This window comes from Dermacentor silvarum, chromosome 2 (assembly GCF_013339745.2).
Source record: "Dermacentor silvarum isolate Dsil-2018 chromosome 2, BIME_Dsil_1.4, whole genome shotgun sequence".
NCBI lineage: Eukaryota > Metazoa > Arthropoda > Arachnida > Ixodida > Ixodidae > Dermacentor > Dermacentor silvarum.
Genome location: NC_051155.1, coordinates 86,742,820 through 86,768,388, shown reverse-complemented (window position 1 = coordinate 86,768,388; position 25,569 = coordinate 86,742,820). Strand labels below are relative to the sequence as shown.

Genomic DNA, 25,569 nt, shown 5'->3' with positions numbered 1-25,569 from the left:
TTAAGGAACATGTGCGATGTCCCGTAATAGTGGCGCCGTTTCCCATTTGGTATGCTTCACCTCATAATACGGCTGTACTGCGGCGAAGCTAACTTTGAAAGCAAATACTTTCAAGTGAATCAATGGCGTATTTCTGCGTGTTTCCTGGCCTTTTGTTTAATTCAACCTGCCAGATAATTCGACCAGTTACGTTGATCATGTCAGGATCGAATTAACGAAAGTTGACTGCATTACAACCATGAAAGAATCCTGAAAACCTGCTCAGCTTATCAAGATATTGGCCAATCAATCAAGCATTTGTCAATCATTCAAGTTATCGAATTCATTAGGGGCAGGTAGGCAATGCTTAGTAAACCAAGAATGAAACAAGTGTATATGAAGAGGAAGTTGCAGAGCAACATTTATTAAATGTACTTGGCTTTTGGTGATGCAGCACTAACTGCAAATATGGAGCACCAGCAATTCGGCATGCAGCCTGAAGGAACAAGAACTTTCAGGTATCTCACGAAACACCTTTGCTCACCTTCAACCATGAGGGAGTTTTGGACTAACTTAATGACAACAAATGTTCTTTTGTGACCGAGGAGAATTTTCGCTAGCCCTTGCACAATCATAAAAAAACTTTACTAGCATGTTTATGGAGAATTCACATAATTAGACACCACACAGTTCCCTTATCCAAAGTTATCCTTTCCCACCAGACGCACGCATGTACAGTAATTGCAACACGGGAACTGTGGCCAAACTGCATCCCAATGCCGTCTAGTTCCTACAAGAAGCGAGAAATTGGATTACGCATGCACGCAGACGGGCAATCATAGAAGTTCAATTCTAATGCCCTCCCGCAACCTTGAGGCTGCTAGAGGGCAATGAGATGTAGTTCGGCCACAGCTCCAATGTTCCAATTACTTCTGCTCGCCAATCATGAGTAATGCTACTAAAAGTAGCAACTTCACACAATGGAGGGTGTGCAAAAGCTGTAAAGCACTATGAGTAGAGGTACAAAGCTCAAGTGAAAACAGTATTGCTGAACATGAAACTGCCTTTGCCACAAAACTCCATTCTATGTTTTACATTGCAAGCAAATTCATCACAGGAATGTTATGCCAAAGCGGTGCCACAGTGCGACCACAAAGTAAGTAATGGGATCCGAAAGCAATGTTGACAAAAATGAACACACACGTCCCGCTTGAAAAAGCAAATATATATATATACACAGTAGGCTTTCACTAATTCAACTCCAGTTAGTTAGATCCCAACAAAAAGTTCCAGCTGATGCCCATACATTTATTTCCATAGGCCTACACTTTTGTTATTTTGATCCTGAAATTGGCGTTCGCCGGATAATTTGGACTTCGCTGGTGAGCGAGCACGCACACAACTGAATCTATTGGTGACCCCAGCAGTAGCTCCAATAGTGGCAGCGGCAGCATTGGCAGCACTTAGGGTAGAGTGAATGTAATGAACAGATGTCATCTCCCAAAGAAAACGCATACTCTTGGCTTGCTCCAGGAAGATTTCAAAGGAAAAATGGTAGCTCACAATTATTACAGTATTTATCTCAATCCTAATGCATGATTTTTTTTTTCAAGAAAGTTAATCTGGATATTGCTTGTACGGTGCAATACAGTACGAAATGAAAGCCAAAACCACATTCGCGGCATTTGGTATTGCCTACCATAACAGCCAGCCTTACCATGCTGCATTATTGCCATTGCCATTATAAGATGGCTACCATGAAAGTTCTCACATAGCATGACAACAATGCACCGCTTCCAGTCTGATTATGAAAGCAGATTTAAACAATAAGACACTTTACATGTTTAGCTATCAGCAACAGCTTACGTCCAATGTTCTTGGAATTCTGGAGAATTGCATGCATCACAGTACAAACTAGCAAAGTGGATCGTAGGTCGCCATTTCGTTTGTGATTGTAACGGTATCGTTTTATAAATGCTGAATATCAAATGCTCAATGGACCATACGTAGAACAGCATGTTGTGGTTCTTCATCGACAGTGATAAAGTGCTGTCAAAGAGTGACGACGATGGTCACTAGGTAAATGAAGTCCTATCCTGTGAAGGTTAAGTTCGCTAAGATCCTCTTTTTCTTTCTGCCAGAATCGCAGGCATGCTACACTTTTGTATGCTCAAAAATTGGGTGCATGTTCGATGTCTAGTTTGTTTAGGAGCTCTAATGTCATTTCTAAATTTGTTTTCTACTTTGAATCCATAATAAGTGCACATGACTTCAATTTGGAGACTTGTTAGAATAGGGGCAAATACTACCAAATCAATGAGCAACGTGTTCTGGTATTTTTTCTGCTTCTTGTTTAATTCGACCCGCCGGATATTTTGAACAATTTTGTCAATCACGTCATGGTAAAATTAATTAAAGTTGACTGTACAGTGCACGAACCATTAATGAAGCACTGTGAAGGAACAAGAACTTCCAGGTATCACAGAAAACACCAGCACTAACCTTCAACCATGAAGAAGTTGCAGACAGCCTTTAACCACAACAAATAAACTTTTGTTACTGAGGAGAGCATCTGCTAGACTTTGCGGCACCATTAAAAACAAGAAAAATCTGTACTATGTTTACGGTTTAGATTTTACATTATTAGACATCACATGCTGCTCCCCACCAGACTAGAGGGTGCGTGCATGTGCAAGCCCACTCAACAATGCCCATGCAGTTGTAGCTGTTGTGAGTTCCTTGGGCTCTCAACATGTCCCTATGGCTATTCATGAGTTGCACTACATTATGAAAAATCGACGTTGTGCAAAACTCGTAAAACACTAAGTGTAGAGCGAGGTACAGGAATGTAGTGCCAAGAGTATTTAACATAAAACATAACATAAAACACCATTTACCGCAAAGCTAAGTTCTATGTTCATATCGTAAGCAAATTCATCGCAGGAAATGTTATCCCAGAGGAGTACCATAGCAAAACAATAAGCCAATGGGACCCGAAAGCAACGTCGGCAGAAGTGAACATGCACGTCTGTCCTTGGAAGAATGTGTGCATTACAATACAGTCCATGCAAATCAAGCAAAAGAAGTTCGCTGAACATGTATAGAAAACTTTATGTGAATGTTTGTGTAGACTACGGCTATACAAGAACTGATGTTTACCTGAGGCTCAGCAAAGAAATTGAGGTATTCATGCTGCAACAGCTGTGACTTGTAGGACAGTCTTTACAACACCGAAGAGGCTATCCTTTGAACAGCCATTCCATGCAAATTTGGTGCAAGATTCTACACCACTACAACGCTTTTTTAGATGCATGCCTACAGCAATCAAGAATACTGTTGTGAGAAGGAAGCTTGCTCAGGCACTGTTACATTCGTCATGTACACAATACCGCACAGATTCGCAACAGCGCAATACCACGCACTAGAATGATCATAAAAGATTTCTATCCCAATTAAAATGTGGGAAAGGCCGCTTTTGCCCAACCAACCAGTGCAAGTGCGACAGTTGCTGAAAAATGGCAGTCCAGCAAAAGCACCCTGAAGCCTAATCGAAACTCCACAGTAGAACCCCGCTGACTACGTTCTTCACGGGACCATATAAAAAACACGTAAGAGCTGGGAAACGCAAGAGCCGGGAAACAGGAAAAATTGAGAAATGAGAGTAGTGTTGAACTGCACACAACTTTATTTTAATTCTTATGCATGAAAAAAAAGTCGTAACTTCGCCCGGAAGCCGAAGTATCGATTGCGATTGCAAATTAGTTGACAGCTATACAAAGTAACGATAGTAGTTCTATCGTCCATTGAAACTTGTAAACATTTGCTCATTAACTATACTAACAAGCATGCTGTCAGCGCGCACAGGCAAACATGAACACATCACACTCTATGAGCGCGGACACGCACTGTCAAACGCTGGCGTGAGGAGCGCCGCTGCTGCAGCGACCGAAGTGACCTTTGTGCTGTTGTCTATCGCTTCAACGCAAACTGAGCGCCGAGAACACACAGCACGCACAAAGCTACGAGCCGCCGACGCGCCTACACTGCCTAGACTCTGCCCTCCCGCAGATCGCGATCAAAATACGGCCTGTGCGCCGCCGCGCAGTAAGCAGTTGATGCTAGAGTACAACGCCGCTTGCTATCCCTTCCTCCTCGCCGGTACCTCAAGCACAATGGAAGAAGACGCGCTCCCTCCCTGCTTTCCTTTCTTGCACGCGCGAGTTTCGTCGGCTCCCTTCGCACGCTTTCACTCGCACATACAGCATACGGCGCGTACGGCGATGGCATTATCGTCCTTGACCATTATACGGAACATCTGTGCACCAAAACTAATTTTAGGGCCACAACGCATGATAGACACCATCTTTAGATAGCAAATACGGATCTCAAAGGCCATACTTTTTCTGGCAGAAGCCGAAAATACACGTCATAGGTGTCGCCCCGGCACTTTGGGTGACCAATGCAATCGTCAAGCCACCAAGCCAAGCGACATGAAAAGTCAAAATGGCCACTCGGGCCGGGGCAGGGGTGGCAGTTTGCAACGTATGATGCGGGAACAGTCCCACAGCTGCGACACAACAGCAAGGTTACCAATGCATTGGGTTCTATGGGAGCTGCGCCGGGACCAGGCCGAAAGCAACGTAACAGCCGGGAAAACGCAGCACCCGGGAACGTAACAGCGGCAGTTCTACTGTATTCGATTCCGGATGAAATTTTGTTACTTTCATACCCGTGCTTCTTTTGTCAGCTATATCCTATTAAGGTTGGCCGTGTTGAACTTTAAAATGTGTTCTGTATAATACTCCTATAAAGATGATGAACCTCGTGGCAGCAAGTGACACAAGGAAACATCCACCACTGCGTTATGTCATCATGCCATGTCACCTTGATCCGCTGATCCTCTGCATTGAAGATTGCCCCTAGTCGTGAGGCATCGGGCACTGCAGCAGCTCCAAAAGCGCCCGCCTGTGAAGGAACCCGCAATGTACTGTCACATCTTGGGTGGCAAGGCATGCTCACATTCAATCAAGCTTATTTCGGTGCATCTAGCATTCTGCACCTCATGTTGTAACTGTGAATATTGTTCAAGAGAGAGCAACACTGTCCTCCTCTTTCTCTAATTCTGTGAAGCACAAAGCTCATTAAAAAGGTCATCTGGGACGCCCTTCCGCTCAAGCTGATTGGCTGATGCAATGTAACTGGACATGATGAAGCAAATCAGGTTCTGACACATCCCATTGGCATTGTATTCAAGTTGCATGAAGTGGGACGGAAGATATGGAGACACCAGTGCACACCAGCTCTTCCTACAAGCCCATGCATCTGCTGCACCTTACCAGAAAAAACATTGTGCCTTCAAGCGTGCTAACAGGAAGAGATACGGAGACAAGACATGAAATAAAGAGACAATGAGCTCGAGATCTGAACAGCAAGCTTTCAAGGACATGGAAGCTAATCGAATTGGCGCAATTGCCGTATTTTCTGGACAATAGGTCCAGAAAGTTTCTAAGAAAAAATGGGTGTACTAATCACACCAATATATGACGCACCTATTTTAACTCGGTTGGCATGATGAAACAATTATGCACGCTTGTACACTGATTGCAAAATGTACTTACCCATCATTTTGGGGAACCAAATTTCCATAAAGAAAATTTTTACGAGCTGCGAATTCTAGCAGAAAAGGACTCCTCTTAGGCCAGAAAATCAACTTTAATTGCGCTTCACTCGAAGTCTTCCGACACAGTCAAAAAGTTCAACTACTTTGGCTGGCAGCATCGCTGGGTCATCATTGTCAATCTCTGAATAACTCTTATGAGGCGTTGTAGGCACGTTGCTGGCATTGCTTCTGCGGCGTGGCTTGCTCAGAAAAAAAGTAAACCTCATATTGGTCGTGCCAGTGTGCACGGTTTTATGCATATATAAGTCACACCGTTGTATAAGATGCACTGATGAAAATTTAGGAAAAAAACTGCAACTTAATAGTCCGGAAAAGAAGGTAAGCGCCGAAAATGCCATTTCACGTGAAGCTTCAACATCTTTAATGAGTAGTCATCGTGGGCAAAATAAAAAAGATACAGTAATAAGATTTGGAATGAAGATAGTCAAACACCCAAAAATACAATTTACAAATGTTCAATGACATGAGGCAATCAGTACTGACACACATACACTGTTTCCCTTTTTCCGGTGGCCACTTTTCACCCACTCACCACTGTTACCATATTACCGCTTGGCAAAAGGTGAACCTTCATGTATCAGAACTTTCTTGAATGTTGTCATCGATTCTATAGCAAGAGAATCTTGGCTGTAATCAGATCGCATGCGGAGCATGAATAGTGCTGTACATTCTAGAATGTACGCGAGCGCCAGTGATAACGCTGGAATGTATGATAAGTCATGTATAAATAGCTAATGCGCCTGACCCATAGATCAGATTACGATGATCAAAGACTGTGCTTGCCACTATCGCTCTACTCTGAGTGTTTACATGTTTTGCAGGGCACAAGTTCAACCAATAAAAACTCACCTTCTTATGTCATGAATCCAGCAGTGTCTTATTTATCCCCATCATGACAATGAGACAATATTGTCGCAATTAAAGGGGCACTAAAGGCAAATATAAAGTCAAGCTAAAGTGATAGATTAGTGCTCTATAATGTCTAAGACATCAATATTATCGCAAAAAGAGCTTCAGTAATCGAGAAATTGAGATCAATGCAAGACACAATTAGAGGCTCCACCAAGACATTCAAGCACTAGTCCAATGACGAAGGAACTCATTACAATTCTGTTCTAGTACTACTCAACCACTCGTGATAAAAAGGTCATTGTACTGTATTATAAGATGAAAGAAATTACTACTTGTCCAGTTCTATTTGATCTTTAGAAAGAAGAACTCATTGACGTTACCTTGACAATAACGCAGGCGGTCAAAGCGTTTACGCTTTCTCCACCAGGCGCCACCCACACTTTTGTGTTTCAGTTGTTTCGTTATCGCGAAGTGCTGCATTGGTTTTGCTGGCTAACGAAACTCACACAAACTGCAAGTAGCAGAGAATGCCACGTCCGTGTGATGTCGCGGGATTCCCAAACGATCCACGCCACTTGACCAAGAGCAGCTGCAGCTGCGAATCCAACGCTCTGTCTTGGCTCAGTTTCTCCATGGCCATACGTTTGCGTTTTGCGCAGAAAATCATAGCGCCGTCTGTCGGGCGCCATTTAACTCACCGACGGCAGTAAAGGGCGGTGATTGCATATGTCACCACTCCCTGCTCGGAGGCGGGTGATTTGAATCGCGCTATAAGTATGCAGATCCTTCAGTCTATATTTTCTGGTAATCTCTTTTCTCGGAACGAAACAAACGCTGCTAGGTTTGTGTAATGATACTTCAACAGTCAATGTTGACTTAGTATTTGCCTTTAGTGTCCCTTTAGATGCTAAAATTTGTATAGCTGAAGGCCGGGTGAAAGCAAAGCTCATACAGAAGCTTCAAAAATCGATGCCGGAACAACTCGGAGAGTCTCGTAAATGTGTGAGTGAAGACAAAACCCATGCAGAAGCAGTGAGAGAAGCGGAATGAGCAATAACTTCAAGTTAACTGCTTATGGCACTAAATGAATCAAGACTGCAAAGACAGCATTGATTGTCTGTTTCTTTTTGTCTTGTCCTTTCTTCTTTCAACTGTTCAACTGCAGACTGCAATGTCAGCTCTGCAATGTCGTCTATATCAGGACTGGAAAAAGACTTAAGATTGTGGCTGTCCTGCAAGGACGGCAAAGTAACGAAGCCCTCGAACGTGACCCAGATGGCCCTTCGGAGGTGTGACTTCCTTCACTTGAGCAAATCAATGAACACACTGCCAGCACTCTCCACTTCCCTATAATGCCACAGTAGAGCCCACAAGGCCCTACATATTATTTACATAGCCTGAATTGAGTTAGAGAGCCCTGCAAACACATGCATTCACAAACAAAGCCACAACAACAAGGACTCCATACACAACAAGAGAGGCAATATTATTAGAAAATGAGTGCACGGGCGAGGCTCACTGCATCAGGTAAAGAACCTCGATATTGAGTGGGGATGCTCACCCTGGTCGTACTCCGTGTGCCAGCACGAAAGTGAAGTCGGGAGGCACCGCCCTGGCGTGACCGCAGCCGTGGGTGGTGCCCGGGCGACTCAACCAGTGGTAGCAGCACCAGCACCGACACACCGCTGATTGCCACTATCACCACCAGACAGCACCACAACCTGGGAATGGAGCACACACACTCATTCCTTGGCAAAACAACAAGGAGTTGTTGAAACCTTGTCAGAATGTCACATTCATTTATGGACTGGTCGAACACGTAAAAGGGAAGCAAATTAGTCACTGATCGAAGCAAATGCCTGGTAGCCACTCGAGCACTCGTGATGGCTGCTTGATGAGGGGGGCCTTCAGTGAAAGATGTTATGTCTAGTATCCCGACCATGTTGGCAAAACTCAATGACATGTTGATTGTCTGGACAAACTTACAAAGATTGGTCAACTGCAAATCAGGAACATGATGTTCTTCAGAAATTAGAAGAGCCGCGAGGGAAGCAAAAGAAAGTTCCAAATTAAATTATGGGGTTTTAGATGCAAAACCACAACATGATTATAAGGCACGCCGTAGTGGGGGACTCCGAAATAATTTGGACTACCTGGAGTTCGTAAACGTGCACCTAAATCCAAGTACGCGGATGTTTCCGAATTTCGCCCCCATTGAAATGCGGCCGCCGCGGTCGGGATTTGATTCCGCGACCTCGTGCTTAGCAGCCCAACATCATAGGCACTAAGCAACCACGGCAGATAATTTTTAAAGTTCTGCCGTGCAGATGTCTAAAACAGGCAGAAAACTAGTGCGAGTTGTGCACACTCGTGCACAATCACAGCCCAATTTTCAGCTAAGCTGTTTCTTTCAAGCAGTTGCATTAAGAACTTCAGTTGCCTGAAGTTAAACCACGTACTTTAAAACATTGCCCACATATGATGCTTTCTAACACTTTCTTAAGAAATTTTCTACGAAGGCTGTGTTTCATTCAAGTTTAAACAGTGCAAAGGATAGCACAAGGAAGAACACTGTGAAGAGTGCAGTGTGTGAGAACTGTTAAGTGCAGTGGTTGTGGTGCCACAAAACCAACGACCGACAGAGATGAATACCCTCGAGGAGATATGGCAGAGGCGAAAAAGATTCATAAGAAAGAAGAATCGGAAGAAAAAATATAGAAAGGTGCTGCCAATCAGGCACTCCCATGAATGCTGGTTGGGAGAAGAAGAAAAAAGGTAGAAGTATGAGAGAACAATAGGGACGTGGTGGCTGTGCTCATATGCCAAGGAACGCCAACATCCACCGGAAGCTGGGAAGAGCTGCCAGGCTTTGGGCAAGAGCTTTGTGACCCTCATCCGAACCTGGACAACTCTTCTTTGCAGTTTTCAAGTGTCTCCAGGTTACGTCAAGACTTCCTGGCATTTGACGCAGGAGCGACCGGGAAACCTGCGCCGCAGCCTTCTCTGCAGTCCTCACGCCAGAGACATGCAACCGACATTCGGTGAGCTATCCTCCCCGTTCATTCTACGTCGTCACCGCATCCACTGCATCTTCATTTATGGACTTCAGTTGTTAACTTTTGGTTTTCGTATAGACATACATTTTTTTCTCATTTGGTTACTCCGTGCAGCAGTTTATTTCCGTTATGTGAGCTGTACCACTTTCCTTTGTTCATTTTTGTGTGCCAATATTATATTTTCTTCAAAGTATATTTTCACGACTTCTATTTTTCTTAGCAAACAGTCTCGCTCTCATTCGATGAGCTGAGGCTTGGACTCGGAACCATAATGTCTCTTACAAAATAAATGAACCTCATAAACACAAATGAGGAAGTGCTGTAATCATTTGTGTTCTTGCTTGTCCTGTCCTTTGTACTGTTAAAACTTCGATATATACCAGCTAGCCCACATCGACGCTCTAGTTCTGTATTTGAACCACACGCATTTTAATTCGCATACAGATTTGCCATAGCGATAGAGGTCTGCCCCAGCAACTGCTTGCGTGAACTGAGACATTAGTAGTACATAGCTGAGGTTGCTTATTGTTCACGATACAAAACAAGACTGCACATTTTTTTTACTACACACTGTTTATAGGCAATCCGGCAAAATCATACCACAATTCCTCTATGAAATATCAGAACCTTTATCAAAAGTAGAAAAATAGGACAATGACATTTCGGCAGTGGACATCAACACTGGCATAACTTCACCTGGAAGAACTGAAGTTAAAAACCACTTAAAGGGCTCCTACAACTCGCCAGGGAAAGCTTGCTGAGCAGTACCGATAGCATCACTTCGATATAGCGATGTTGTGTGCTTCATAGAGAGGGTGTGACGTAAAAGAGTGACGCCATGATGATTGTTTAAAAATGCAATGTGCGATTTGCATTGGCACGATATTGTGAGTAAAAGCATTACGTTTTAGAATGACTTTAAGTATTGCAGAGTCACAGGCACATTGTTGCAACCATGGAACCGACGCAAAACATGCCGAGCACTTTGATGCACCAACGGCCATATCACAGGAAGCACTTGTAACCATAAATGTGGCGCCTTGGCCTACGAAATCAGACCGCGCAACACACGATCGCCTGAGGCTATGAGAATGCCACGGAACACCAACAACAGGCCGAGGAGGCTTGGCAACCATGGCACGCCGGCTTCCGCTATGCCCTGCTGCTACTGGTTGTCACCATTGGACGTTTTGGGAGAGTAAAATGTGCACCTTAATGTTGAGAAAATTCAAGTGGAGGGTAACTCTCATTTTGCTGGTATTTTTACTTTTTCTCTGACCAATAATTTGGGTTTGTGCAGGTAAATTTTTATAATTCCTTTCGCTCTGTGTTCTATGGCACGCTGAGAACAGATCTAGAGCAAATATGGTGACCCGGAAACGGCGATCAAGGGGACACTAAAGCAAAACAATAAATCAACTTAGACTGATAAAATATTCTTCGAAAACTGTGCTGTCGTTAATTACACTGCAGTAGATGAATTATTAGATGAGAAAATGAAGCTCAAAGTTAATTGTTTGGAATTTCGCGCGGAAACCCTAACGTCAGCACTTCAGTGTGACGTCACAACTTCTAAAGTAATTTTTCGTATTTGGGTCACGTTGGCTCAGCAAAAGCTTGCAAAACTTTCCATGTTAAGTCTTGAGCTCCTTTAGAACACAATGTAGTCAATCTTTACCGCTAAGAAATTAACTGGGACCTAGAAGACGCCATTAAAATCTATGACGTCACGGTGAGCTGGTGCGGGAACTTCAAGGTGGCGTCGCCAATCGCCTTCTGTGTTTTTCGTTTCTTTCTGGCTTACCAAGCGGCTTCTCGCAGCAAGAGTGGAGTTTTCGGTATTGTGTCAGGGTAATGTACTGATAGAGAAGAAATCATTTTCCCGTTTAGTGTTCCTAAGGACGGGACATATAAATACAAGAAAAAAATAAAATTTTTTATCGGAATGTGCAAAACACATTGAGAAGAAGCATAATCAATGAAAAGAAAAAACATATCACGGAAACTTTTTCAAGAATACGGGGAAACATCAGGCAAGAAACTGGAAGTGCACTTCACCCTGAGCCACCTATGGCTTCGTGTGGAATTTGTACAGATAAAGGTGTGCATTTCATTTGCACTACATCACGTGTGTGACACCACAGCGCCCATTGATCTTACGTCAGTCCTTCTCCTCTGACCATGCCGTCAAAAGACAGCGAGTCGCGTGCCAAGCTTCTCCTACCTCATCCTGTGTTCCTGCTCTAAACAAATCAATGATGCTTGCCGCCTGTCATTCAGTGCTGGTCGAAGACATTTAGCCATAGGCTTCGTACTCAGAATCAGTTTATTCAATACAAAAAACGAGGTTAATTACATGGTAAGTATATACAGAAGGAGGTCCCGTAGTTAAAAACTGAAATGGGACCTCCTATGCATGATGACAAGAATTATTAATACAAACAAACAATGGCAACATGTAAAGTTAACGATAATACAGGTTTTTTTTTTAAAGACAAGCCATAAAAAAATGCAGCAGTTAATGCATAAGAACAAGGTTGCAGATCACTCAATAATAGGGAGAACTACAAAGGGTGCTTTTCCAACGCGATGAAAAGAATGCAGGAAATAAATATAGAAACACAGTTAAAGTTAAAAAAAAAGAAAGAAAGAACATACTACACTGAAAAATGGGAGTCGGATAAAGCTAAAAGAAAGCGCTTAAGTTATGTATGAAACCTGTGAGATTTCAACAATTTTAAAGGAAATGGTAATGTGTTCCAGAGGGATAAAGCTGAAAAGTGTAATGACTGCTTGCCGTAGTTGCTGTGAACGCTGGGTAAAATAAAGTTCATATTCTCTGCAAATCTAGTATTATTTATATTAATAAGAGACGTCGTTGGTATGATGGTTACTGGAAGATTATTGTTTATTGCCCTAAAAATAAAAATGACGAGGTTGTATTTAACAAGATCAGTCACATTCAAAATGTTATGAGCATGTAATAACTCACTAGCGTTAATGCTACGAGATGAAAATGTTATTAGACGAATAGCTCGATTTTTAATGACTTGCAATGACATTAGGTGACTGCTATAAGTGTTTCCCCATGATTCAATGTTATAGTTGATATGAGAATGAACGAAAGCATAATACAGCGACATTAGAGTAGAAAATAAGAAATAAGGTCGTGCTTTAATTAGAGCGCGTATTCCATATGCCATTTTCTTTTTTACGTTAGCTATGCGAATGTGAAATTTAAGGTGGCGATCGAATTCCACACCTAAATAGGAGCAATGATGAACTGCAGTGATTAGGTGATAGTTGATGGAAATGGATTGAAGGTGGTCAGGCGATCTCTGATGCCAGGTAAAGACGACAAAATTGGTCTTATTATGGTTAATCTGCAGCTTATTCTGGTCACACCACGCGGGGATTGACAGAAGATCTTCGTTTAGTTTACTTGTTAGTGTTTTTACACAATTGTTAGAATTAAATATAGTAGTGTCATCAGCGTACAGAATGCACTTCGATGAGGAGAGGCAACTAGGCAGATCATTAATATAAATTAGAAAAAGTAGGGGACCTAATATGGACCCCTGCGGTACACCTATATTAGTAGTAGCTTCTTTAGAGTAGTACCCAGAAATGTTAACGACTTGTTTTCTATCTTGTAAGTAACTGCGGATTAGAAGTAGTGGCGGACCTATTATTCCAATCGCTTCGAGCTTAGCGCAAAGAATTGCGTGATCAATAGTGTCGAAGGCCTTAGATAGGTCAACAAATATGGAGGCTGCAAATCTACCTTCATCAATTGCTTTTTTAAGGTAATCAGTAAGAGCTTTAAGTGCTAGATTAGTTGAAAAACCAGAACGAAAGCCAAATTGATGGGGCGAAAGAATGCTAAATTTATTTAACTACTTTGTTAGACGCTTTTCGATAATTTTTTCAATAACCTTAAAAAATAGAAGAACACAAATAGGTCTATAATTCTGCATGAGCGTGCGATCACCATTTTTGAAAACAGGAATGACTCGACCGCGTTTAAGTTCACGTGGGAAGACACCGGTTTTAAATATGAGGTTGAATTATGAGTATGAGAAGAATGAACTAAGCAACTGTATTTACAGAGAGACTGACGTACGAGCTGTTCATGTCCAAGTATTAATTACCTGTCAAAGCTGACATAACTTGGTTTAACATTTGATGGAACTTTTTCATTCGTTTACTACACCAAGTACCCTGCTCAAAGGCTTAGAGCAGTTTGAATCGTACATTCTGTATTTCATGTTAAATTTAGAGAAAGAACTTGGAAGGCTTTGGACAACTCATTGCCAAGGTATGAGATGACTGTTTACGGGTCTCTACCACAAGCTGTCTATATTACTGAATAGGATAATAAGCAATCCAACAATTTATATCGCATATTCGAGACCTAGGAGCACTGGTAATACATTGGCAATTAACGGCACAACATAAAATATTTTACCTCAAACAGCTTTTTCTTTCCGTTGTCTCATAAAGCTGACTAAAATAAAAAATGGAAATGAGCATAGGCCTCACAATATTTTAAGGTTTGTTAACAGTTTTCAATTTCTCAATTTAACAACCCAGGTTTTCCTTGCCTAAAGGCTGACATGCATAAAACATGAAATCGTTTTTGTGTGTTCAAGCCAAGCGGGCTGCTCAGCCTTGCACTAAAATTGGTTGGTCACTGCAATCCGTAGATATACCAGACATGAATAAATGAAAATTCACTAATTTCATTGACGTCCTATTTTAGTGATGCTTAAATCTGAGTCATAAGAGATGACAAGTTACAATGACCTTAGCCTGATGGCTAGCACACTTCTATTTCGGAAACCTGGATTTCCCGAGGACTGCTGCATCTTGCCTATACAGCAATTATGCATAATGTTTGATGTCCCAGCCACATCAACGGGCGTTCAACACAATTATACCCTCCTCAGACCCAAAGACAGCTCAGGGACATGATTGCTTTTCAAGTCAGTTTCTATTACTGACTGGTATGTTATGACATAGCCTCCTCGATAAACTCTGTGCCTGTCAAGACGTCGAGCCAACAATAGGGAGGCGCCGTCGGCACAGTTACGAACTGCCGCCGCTGATTTCGCTGAGGGCGCCACCGACGTAAAGTGCTCCGGCAGGGTCCTTCAATAGTTTTCTCCTGGTCATGAAACTCCCGCGTAATGCTACGGGAGAGCTTCATATAGCGCCCGCAGTTGCGGCGCCGCGGCGCTGGCGTCGCTGGAAGGGCGATGGGGAAGGCGGTCGCTGCCGCCGGAAAGCGGAGTGTCGGTGCGGCGTGCTGTTGTGCGTGTTTGTTTTTTGTTTCGCCGGAACGTGCCTCTCCATGTAGTGACATCGACACTTCGTAATTCACCATAGCAGTTATTACTAACATTTGTTGTGAGCCAGGCTGCCGCTCCGGATACAAGGGTGTCGACGAAAAAGTCTCCCTATTCTGTTTACAAGCCAACCCGGAACTACGCGACAGGTGGAAGCGAGCAATCCCGTGACAAGAGATTGCCGGGTTCTCGTTTGAATCGAAGTACTTTCGCGTGTGCGAAAAACATTTTGATGCCGGAGACATTGTTCGTGCGGACGTGTGTACAGTGAATGGAAACGTTGTGTCACTGCCACGCGATTGACCCAAACTGGTAGAAGACACCATTCCGAGAATTTTCCAAGGCGTATCTGTGTACTTGTCTAAGCCTACAGAACGTTCGCATGCACCGAAACGGCGCCCACCTGCGAAAAGGCTGCGAGCGGTATCTTCAAACTGCGCTGAAGCCGAAGTAGCGGCCGTCGCAACTGCAGACGTCACCGATGCAGCCGAAGAAGAAATTCACGGTAAGTCTGGTGCACACCTTTGGAGTATGCTACTTGCTCACTACGCAGGCAAACTGGCATCACTCTCATTACGATATTCGTTCTTGGTCACTCTTTGCAGATGAAGTGCGAACCGTAAATCGCCTTCGCGGTGCTGATGCAGAGTGCCTAACTGAGAACGCCGTTTTCTTTGCCTCAGAGCTGCAAAGGGTGAAGGACCAGCTTCGCAGTGTGAAGCAGCAACTTCATTCGTGTCAGCGGAAGCTTGCAAAAGCGGAGACACAGGCAAATGAAAAACGTGGCATGCAGGAAACCATTCAGAAGCTATCGGGCCGCGAGATGCTCATTATAGATCAGTGCATCATGAAGGCAAATATGAAGTCCACGAATTCAGTGCGGTAAGCCCCCATTCCTGATGGGGGTTTTTTTGTATAAATCGCGACAGTGTCTGTGTTTTAGAGGTTTACTTGAAGCGCGGCATTTGCAATGAACGTGCTTACTTTTTGCTTAATGATCCAAACGAAAAAGTGATAGCGCTGACTAAAATGAAGATGCGCCACGCCCACTCTTAAAAATGCAAGATCTCTTTCAGCATAAAGAACCTATTGCTAACCAGGTAAACCTTTTAACAACGCACACCAAAAGAACTTGCAGAGTAGCTGTGCACTGTATAGAAATGTGATAATGATTGTCTAACCATTTGATGCTAACCAGGTAAACCTTTTAATAATACACACCAAAAGAACTTGCAGAGTAGCTGTGCACTATATAGAAATGTGATAATGATTGTCTAACCATTTGATGCTAATGGGCATACACGTCTCGTTTTAAATGCAGTGAAGATCTATTATGCTTTCTGGTGCTTAAAATTTCACACTCATGTCATTCACTGAGTGATAGAGCAAGATATTTGTGTTTCAGATTGATACCCTGGCAGTTCTTTTGGACGATATACTACTGGAGCCGGCTGAGTGCATGCAAGATATCAATCGTCCAGAGTCAACGAAGGACTGCATTTTGGACTACCTTGGTGGCTAGATTGCAAGGAAGTTTGCTAAAATAAAGCTGCAAGGACTGCCTCCAAACACTGAGGAGCACCTCCCGAAAGCCAAGTGAACTGACCGAAATAAACCGACGGCGAGATCTGCCTCTCGCACGGCGCAGAGGAGTTCCCTGCGGCACAGCGACGTGACAATTCGGCGACAGAGGAGTGGTCGCGGCTACGCTCTGGCATCGCCGGCAGCTTCACCGCTGCTAATCACTCGCCACCGATATCGTCGCTAGGCCTTTTTCAGTTCACTTCGAATCTGTAGCAGACGGCGCTTCAGCACGAACCGCCGACGCTCCCAAGCAGCAATGTTTTGTTACCGCCGTGGCCGCTTTACCCTCTCCTCGCAATAATTTCTCACGATGAAGTAAACATGCTGATATTTGCGGCGCCACCAGCTGCGATACGAGCATGGCCGAGCCGCGGTTCGCTGTCCGCCGTCGGTACCCATGGACTGCAGCTGAGCTTCACTTGTATCGGAACTCTCATTAGCGCTAAACGTTTCACTGTGGACATATGGTTTTTAATAAAGTGAACATTACGCGTCACTTTACTCTATAGCGGATATAATTTTGCCTGGAATAGAAGCTGCATAACGACTAGGGGATTTTTGGAAGTGCCATCAGACCAGCTGCTTTGCCTTCTGCAAATTGTGGACGAGCACCTAGAAGTGTGCACCGTGGACAATACATATAGCCTGTGCCAATGTCTACATGAACATTGTTGAAGACATCCTGCTGGACGAAAGTACTTCCTCGGCCAGTGTTGGCTGCGCAACACATTTTGTACGCACTACGGCTGAAGTTGTGCACTTTTTTTTTATTAAGAACCGTTTGCATTTTTTACACGCGAAAGAACACACTATTTCGTGCTGGTGCTCGTTCATCCTGTCCAGCCACAGGAAAGATGAAAGCAGTGACAAATTATTTTTCCTGGTGTTTTGTCTCATTCCCTCTATGCACCAACTTTTCTGCCGGTCTATCGAACGCAATCTTAATTGCAACCATATGTGTACTAGTGCTTGCGGCACTTTTGCATTCTTGACGCTTGCTAGTAATTACTCCCGAATAATCGTATACCATGCCCTCCATTCCGCCCTTTTACTAAGTCGACACTGTCCTGCAAGGGGTAGCGTGGTTAGCACAAGTCAAAATGCTATCCACAAAGACCTGCGCAAACTTGTTTTCTGTTAGGCGGAAAAAATAATTTAAAAAATTAGGCTCTAATTGGATTAAGAAAACTGAGTATAAAGACAAACAAGAGAAACATGCAAAAAATAATAGACTTATTCAGTTTGATCGGTAAATGTAGTCTTGAATGACCTAATGACGATGGAATCTCCGAGCTGCATGGTTTCAATCTGGGCTGGTATTTTTATAAAAAGACTCGGGGCTGTTTTCAGTCGACTAAGTGAAACGCCAACCTTGAACTGATGGTGACTGCGACATTAAATGTGAATGGATGAAAAAAAAATACATTCGCACAGGTTTGAACTGATGTTTAAATTTGTATGCGTAAATGCAAGAACTTTCGCATAGAAATCGCACATATTGCCTATATCTAGCATGCGCAGTTCACCGCTGCTGCTGCAATTAGTGCCAAGATGACTTTATTCAGACGTACCTGTTCTGCGCGCAAAATTACCATTGGCAGCTTCGCGATGCCCCAGAATAAACAGGCAATTAACAGGAGAATAAGCGCTGCGGACCCCCAGCGCGCCGTAGGGCGCACCATAACTTCTTGCGCAAGCAACGTTAATCTGTGGGTCAGCTAAGCTTAGTCATTGCACACTGTATAATTTAAGCACGATTTTAATCACCTACACAGGAATCAAGAAACGTAAATATAGGTACGAGCACAAGCGAAATTGCAACACTTGACGGGCAAGCCTTGGGTGAACGATTGCCAACAATCAATGACTTGAAGTAATAAACAACTTGCATGCTATCGTATTTGGTGAAGAGTAAGCACTGCTATGTTCAGTTAGCGGACACAGTGAAATAAAAATGTGGGCGAGGTGTTTTTCATGGCAAACATTCACGCGCATGCGCGACTGCCCTTCCAAGCGCAGCAGATCGGTGCCCTTCTACTCACGGTGGCGCCTCTGGTGGCAGCTTTTGTCCCTATATGAAACTTCTGCGGGAGTTTCATGACCAGAAGAAAGTATTGAAGGACCCTGGCTGCGGCGACACTGGCTGTTTTTAATTGTAGCGGTGGTGGAACAACGATCCACTGTGTAATCAGAGCCTTGTTTATAACGCTGTAGAATAGTATAGTAGTGTCGCGAATGCAGTCTGTGAAGGTTCAAGCGCGCTTGCAGCAACTGTAGCGTCAAAGCGGATTGTGCTTCGTACGTAGCAGACAAAAAAAAAATTGGCAGCCGATCCACGAAGTGAATGCTGATGATGGAGCGAAGCTCCTTGGACAATTACGGCTCCTGCTCGAGCTTTCACTTCGGGGTCTTGCTGCCGTTGCCGGCTTGCTGCTGCTTCTCGTGCTCGTAGCTCAGGGTTAGCTTCGCGGCGTTGCCGTGGGGCTGCCGCGTCTCATTCTCAAAGTGTAGGATCAGAGTCACGACGTTTGCGCTTACGTTCGCGCTCCTCCATACTGCAGTGCTAAGTGTAGCGACAGCGGCGCGGCGCCGGCGCAACACCTGCGCGGTCGGTATGCGCGCTGCGTGCGCTCTGTGAACGCTTCTGCGCATGACGTCGTGCGCTTGCTCGGAGAGGGGCTTCGGAGTGTCGGTATGCGCGCTGCGTGTGCGACGGGGAGCTACGACGGCGACAACGGACATCGTGAGAGCCTAAGGAGCTTCGCTCCTAAAAACAGAAAAAGCCAATTTTATTTACTGCTGTTGTAGTTAATACGCCGTTGGTTACCATAGCAAAGTGCAGAAAATGCGGAAGTCGGCACGCGTTTTTATAGATATGACATCTTGCCAAAAAGTGCTTGCAAGGATGCTCTATTTAAAGCTGGAATATTCTTATAGTTAGCCGTCCTTCGAGCTTTGGCGCAAGTTAATAGCATACTATTTTTACGACTCTCACACGAGTTTTCCCCACTTCTTTTACATCAGACGAGCGTTGTGGCCTACGTGAATATTCCCCAAACCCAGAAACCTTTGCACCTTCTACCATGTCCGTGTGGTTTGGCGACCAGGAAAAATAAAAACAAATATTTAATTACTAAGAAAAAGTGCCGCATGCCTTGAATAAGCAAGATGTAAGCAAATATTTTATTACACACGCTTTGTTGAATGATGCATATCGTTCAGACATACAAAATCTTGAGGCCTCATTTACAATTAACATATTTTCTATTCAGTGGTTTCGAAGAAAATCTCTTGCAGACGTCATTCTTGTCGGTGGCTGCACTAGCATAATTCACAAGCAGTGGTTTGATAAATTTGCTTCCTGCAGGTAGAATAAAGGTCGAGTTACAGCCTCTTGCCAACACCCGCTGCCATAAAATATTAACGCTTACCGATAACGATTTGCACTCAATATTTGATGAATTAAAGAAAAGCTAGTGCAAGCTGCTACAGACTATGTTTAATATAAACCTTCAGCAAACAGTATTTAGCGAGTGCTAGCTAAGTAAACAAAACGACTGAACTTGGGAGCACGTGTGACGTGGTTCGCATGCATTCAACAGCAAAACCGATACAGGAAAAAATTAAAGCCAGCTCAAGCAAAGTCCGGTCATAAATGAGCGAGATCAATTTCTGTCATTATATGCTTTGCTCAAAGTTACATGTATAGACGTGGACAAGATCACAGTAACCATTTGATTCCCAGACACGATGTCTGGGAACTGGCGTGACCCCCCCCCCCTCTTCTAATTCCTTTATTTTCTTTTTCCCCCACTTATTTGTTTGTTGAGTACGCACGTCCAAAGCATTGTGCAATCATGGTCGCTCGACAATAAGCCCAGGCTAACGACCACAGCACCAAGAAGGTATAAAATGCATGGACTGTGCTACACGACAAAAACGGACAAAATCAATGCACACGACTACTGCTGCACTGCTGCGGAGGCAGAGGAGACGCGGGCGCGTGCGACATTAGCCAGTCTACGTTGGTGGCGCTACCTCTCGGTGGAAACGACCATGAGGGAGAGGGAAAAGCAACAACCGCTCGAGCTTCGTTTGACAGGCACAGAGTTTATCGAGGAGGCTATGGTTATGAACATGAAAATTTTTGTTTCAGTACGATGGTTATATGTGGAGAGATGCACATGCACGTATGTAAAGAAATAAACCGTCCGCTCATATTTTCTATCATAAAAACCCCTTTGAATAAACACAGAGACAAAGGCGTAACAACATATGATAGGTTGGCATCTTGATGCTACCCTCTGGATTTTCATGTGAAGTTGTGGTATACTAAACAAACTTCATGGGTGCCTTTTGTTGTCTGTGACAACGGAACGGTCTATACCAATTTAGTGTCAAATTTCACGCAAAGTGACGGCTTGCTTAAGAAAATGCTTAAACCGCTTCCGCGACTTTCCAGTTATTTGCTTCCAAGTTAATTTTGAAAAGGACTGAAGGTAATGTGCATCAGAATGTAAAAGTGGCTGCACGAGGATATCTCTGGCTTAACAGCACTCCACTGCATACTGCAGCTCCCTCTAGTATCCCTCGCCTGGGCCATCAGCTTGACACAGACAGCAAGAAGCTTTAGTTTGCACACTTTGACACCGTCCGTTAGAAGTTGTCTTCTTTGCCATCCACATCAGCATTGTAACAAAACTTAAGATGGTGACTGTCCAGAAAACCAGCCACCTACGCCAAAATTTAGAACACACTCTCCATATCGGAATGCGTAACGAGTCATCAGTCACAAACAATGCTCTACAATGCTTCAAAAATGCACGAAGCAGCTCATACAAAACAGAAGCGAGTGCTCATGATAACAGCAATGTCTACTGCCTTCGCAACTGTGTAGTTAACATCAAGCTTCTGCAATCCTGCAAGTTCCTCACCTCATAATCTTGCAAGGGGGACCCTCAGGAGATCACCGGTTCATGAGGAGGTCCCATCGTCCTGACTACAAAGGGAGCCATGTCTGGAAAACCAGAAAGTATGCGCTCACTAGTGGAGTTAATAATTACACAACTGCAGGATAATGCCACTGCTCTCATGACGATGACAAAGTGCACACGTTCGCAACGATGACAAACACAGCTCGTTAGGTAGAGACTACGGCTTGTTGGTGCATCTTTGACAAACAAACAGCACACATACAATAACAAGAGATCCAATCAAATCGCCTGCACTCCAGAACATATCGCCTGCACTGGAGAACAAGCTCAGTAGGTGCTGCACTCCGCTATTCAATATACCAGTTCAACATGCATCTGCAAGTTGCCATTCATTTCACACAGTGCAAGCTTTATGCTGGACGAGTTGACAGCATTTCTTGCAATTGTCGAAAAGGTAGTGCAGGGCTTGTGCAAGGTAGTGCCGGGCCAGTTCTGCATGAATGGGAACTGGCACTGAACTGGTGTGAACTATCACGAAGTGTAGAGCGAGTCGAATAGACCTGGGGACAGAAGCAGGCACAACACCACAGCCCTGATCATAGGGGAACGGCTGTGCTCTCCTGCTTCGAGTTCCCGTGTTTCTGTGCGCACTGTTTATTCGTTAGTGGCAGGTGGCAAGGAAGAAAAATATCTGCTGATCTGATGCCACTATGGCCGGTTGTGCACGTGCATTCCACGACGAACAAGGCAGGTTATATTCTGCTGCTTCAGACTTTCTATTCTTTTTCGATGCACACTTTGTGCTTAGTTGATTTGCACTGAAAATGCTTGCATACTTTGTATGCACTCCTCTCGACTCACTTGCTGCTGTTCTTTAACGTGAGTTCTGTACGTACAAAATTTAACAGAATTTTTGTTCTAACAGGATGAAGCACAAATTGACACAGACGCAAACCACACATTTGTTTAGGCCGTCCAGTGCAAACTCTTTCCCTGGCTATACTAAGAGGAGATCTTGAATAAAGTTTCCGGAAACGCAAGGTCCCTTTCCAATCAGTGCGCTGAATCGAGCAGACGTTCGCAACAAGCATGCATCCCAAAGAACGAAGTTCTGCACAACACTGGCGACGCCGCATGAGGCGAAAACTACGTTTGAAAAGTCCAGTTTGTGTTTTGTTATGCAGTTAATAATAGTTACGGCAGCCACCAACCACCCGCCGTGATCTTCAAATATGCGCAAAGTGTATCCGCTACATGAACTCGTTTCAAATTATAATGGTATCTGCAATCGATTGTTTCAGCTCTATTGCTTTACGGGAAAGTTGCGCTTGACAATAAGCTTGCGACGATCGCTCTTTTCCAAGCACGACTTCCTTGTACGTGGATTTAGCTGCTACTTTCCGTTTTAACGTAATACGAACACACGGAAGGTCGCGCAATTTTAGACAGTTGTTTATGTACACAAATACCGACGCTTCCACACACACATCCACTTCCGATCTTTTACTTCCGCCGCGAACTTACTCAGGCAGCTATCGTTGCAATGTTTATCCGCATTTCAATTGCATGAATCCTTCGCACTTGAAGCAGCCGGTGCATCACCGCACACTTGCTGCCCATCCCACCATGCCAGTCTTGAGCACACCGCCGCACACAGACACAACTACGCGCAACGGAAGCGCGTTGACCGCATCTCGTACGACACACCTAATTGCTTCCTCAGAAGCTGCAAAGTAAAGCTGGCGAAGCTTTCTCTTTGCAGGCAAGCTCAATATGCAAAATGTTCACAACCACCGGCGTAAGCGCGCACACGCCACAAACACACAAAACGTAGCAAGCGCCGGAAAGCCGGTACGTCACATCGGATGTTATTACGTAGAATCCGGCGGTCGGAAGCAATCGCGACGGTCGACGTGCAAATAAGAACTATTTTACAAGCAGCGCGAGATTCCAATTCACCACCGAATGGCATTGCGATTTTAATCGTCGTAAACGACGTCAAGATGGCTCTTCCCATAGTTCCCTTTATGCACGAATGCCCTTAATCTATACATGTTTGTTGTATGACTTGCATGTGTTCAGAGGCCTCACATGTCATATTGGTGTTCACAGAGTGAGGCTGATGGTGGCAGGGTGTCGAAACGAAACTCATTTTGGTTCTGTTCGAACCGGCTATAACCATAACAGCTGAAAAAAAGGAGAAAAAGCTTTAAATTAACTATACTGTCACACAAAAAGGGAAAAAATATTAATCGGCGAAACATGCAAAAGAGCTACCTCCGTCTTCTATTTTCGCCACTTAAGTAGCATTTAAATGGAAAATGAGACATCCACCCCATCGTAGCAATTGCTACAAAGTAGACGGGTTCCTCAAAAGAAAGGCCTCGCAGTTGAAGGAAAATTCGTCCTGGTCCGGGACTCGAACCCGGGACCACCGCCTTTCTGCGGCTATTACTTCGAACACTTGACTTTGCTTCGAGATGTTGATAAATTCGACTTCGCCATGCCATCTGCTAGCCGCCTGGTTATCTCAGATGGTAGAGCGGCGCTGCCCCGGAAAGGCGGTGGTCCTGGGTTCGAGTCCCGGACCAGGACGAATTCATTGTTTTCGATTCGGAGGGCTGAAGTCACCTAGATATACGTGCGTCACCTAAATATATACATAAAGGCTGATTTATTTCAGCATGGCTGATAACAGTGACGTCTTTGATTGTCGGTATCCTGCGCAGAACTTAGTTCCCGGGTTGTGAGATTATTTCTTCGCACATGTTTGCTGTGCTTTTTTCTGAACAGTAAAATAAAAAGTGATAAGCGTTGTTGAAACATTTATTTAGTCTAATAACAAAAAGTATAAGCAACAAACTCGTACTATTGATTCTAATCGGAGAAGTCCTTTGGCGCAAGCTGAAAAACAATTTATAATGCAGAAAATGTAATATGCCTTAGAAAACATGAGCATATGAAATGGGCTATCCCGCCAAGCAGACTCCTTACGGCAGATCCTACAGTAGACGTAACGAACACACATGAGAATTCAATAAGCAGGCGTACTTTTTTTTTTTTTTTTGTATTGGTTACCCCGGCAATGAAGCGGCAAGAACCTATCCGGAGCTTCTTCCTTCCTTTGAAAACGTCGAAGTGTAATGAAGCGGACGCCCCTCGGTGTTTCCGATAGCAGCTCAGAGACGACGACGAGACGTGCTGTGATTTGCAAGAGAGCTCGGGCTGTTCGCTGCTGCTAGGTTGCTGTTTATCTGCTGCTTCTCACCTTTAATTAAACATAATTACATTTGGTGGAGGTGCTGGGTATTCCTCGAGTCACCCTGGAGCTCCGCAATCGTACGTTGCCCACCGACACCATGACCGACGCGACCTACGCACCGACTGTACCCACGGCTGCCCCTGTCGCTTGCGCCGGCGTTGTTCGTCAGCGCGACCCGGCCATCTTTAGGGGGACCGGAGAGCATGACGTCGAAGAATGGCTGTCCTCCTATGAACGTGTAAGCGATCACAATAAGTGGGACGACCAGTCTAAACTGACTAACGTGATGTTTTACCTTGCTGACGTCGTCGCCAACCTTTGGTTTAAGTAGCACGAATCTGTTGATGTTGATGACCTAGTTGGTACATGACTTGGAGAAACGAACAGCGCCTTCTTGTTCGCAGCCCGGACTTGTTGCAGCCCAGGTAATAACAGTGGAGATAACCTTTGTTTTCCAGTCAGATCTTCTAGTGAGTGCTAAGCTACGGGTACATACGGAAGAGGGCGGGCACTATTTTGCAAGTCGCCTATCACTCAATCGCCCTTTCGGCGTTGTGGGCACGCTACATTAATCTACATTTAAGAATACAAGAACGAACCTTTGCTGTAGAACTTCGACAATATCATATGATATAATTTTAACTCACTTTCGGTGACCCACTGTCCGACTGTTTGAATAGATGTTTGGAGTAACTTGCGAACATCACGCGACGCGTAATGTTATTTGATCACACTCGGGAATTTGATGAGACAGACAGTGCGGAACAGGGCTGCTTCCTGTTTAGAAGCCTTTGTCAAAATTACGGAATCCGTAGTTCGCAGTAAAATAAGGGCTAGTAGCTCTGAGAGATTTCAAAGTGTCGTGTCTCTTGAC

At 44.2% G+C, this 25,569-nt stretch overlaps 1 protein-coding gene across 2 annotated transcripts in view; it reads right to left on the bottom strand.

Moving 5' to 3' along the window:
• Positions 1-23,253, bottom strand: part of LOC119441591 (polypeptide N-acetylgalactosaminyltransferase 11-like) — an 82,852-nt gene extending 59,599 nt beyond the window's left edge. Inside the window, exons 1-4 of one of the 2 annotated variants that reach the window (XM_037706200.2) lie at positions 22,958-23,253; positions 21,434-21,516; positions 8,073-8,232; positions 4,864-4,944 (exon numbers count right to left, since the gene is read on the bottom strand). In XM_037706200.2, coding sequence (XP_037562128.1) covers positions 4,864-4,944; positions 8,073-8,232; positions 21,434-21,438 — 246 coding nt within the window. In that variant the 5' untranslated portion in view covers positions 21,439-21,516; positions 22,958-23,253. The remainder of the gene's footprint in view (positions 1-4,863; positions 4,945-8,072; positions 8,233-21,433; positions 21,517-22,957) is intronic. The other variant, XM_049661441.1, reaches the window with a different exon arrangement.
• Between the last annotated feature and the right edge of the window lie 2,316 nt (positions 23,254-25,569).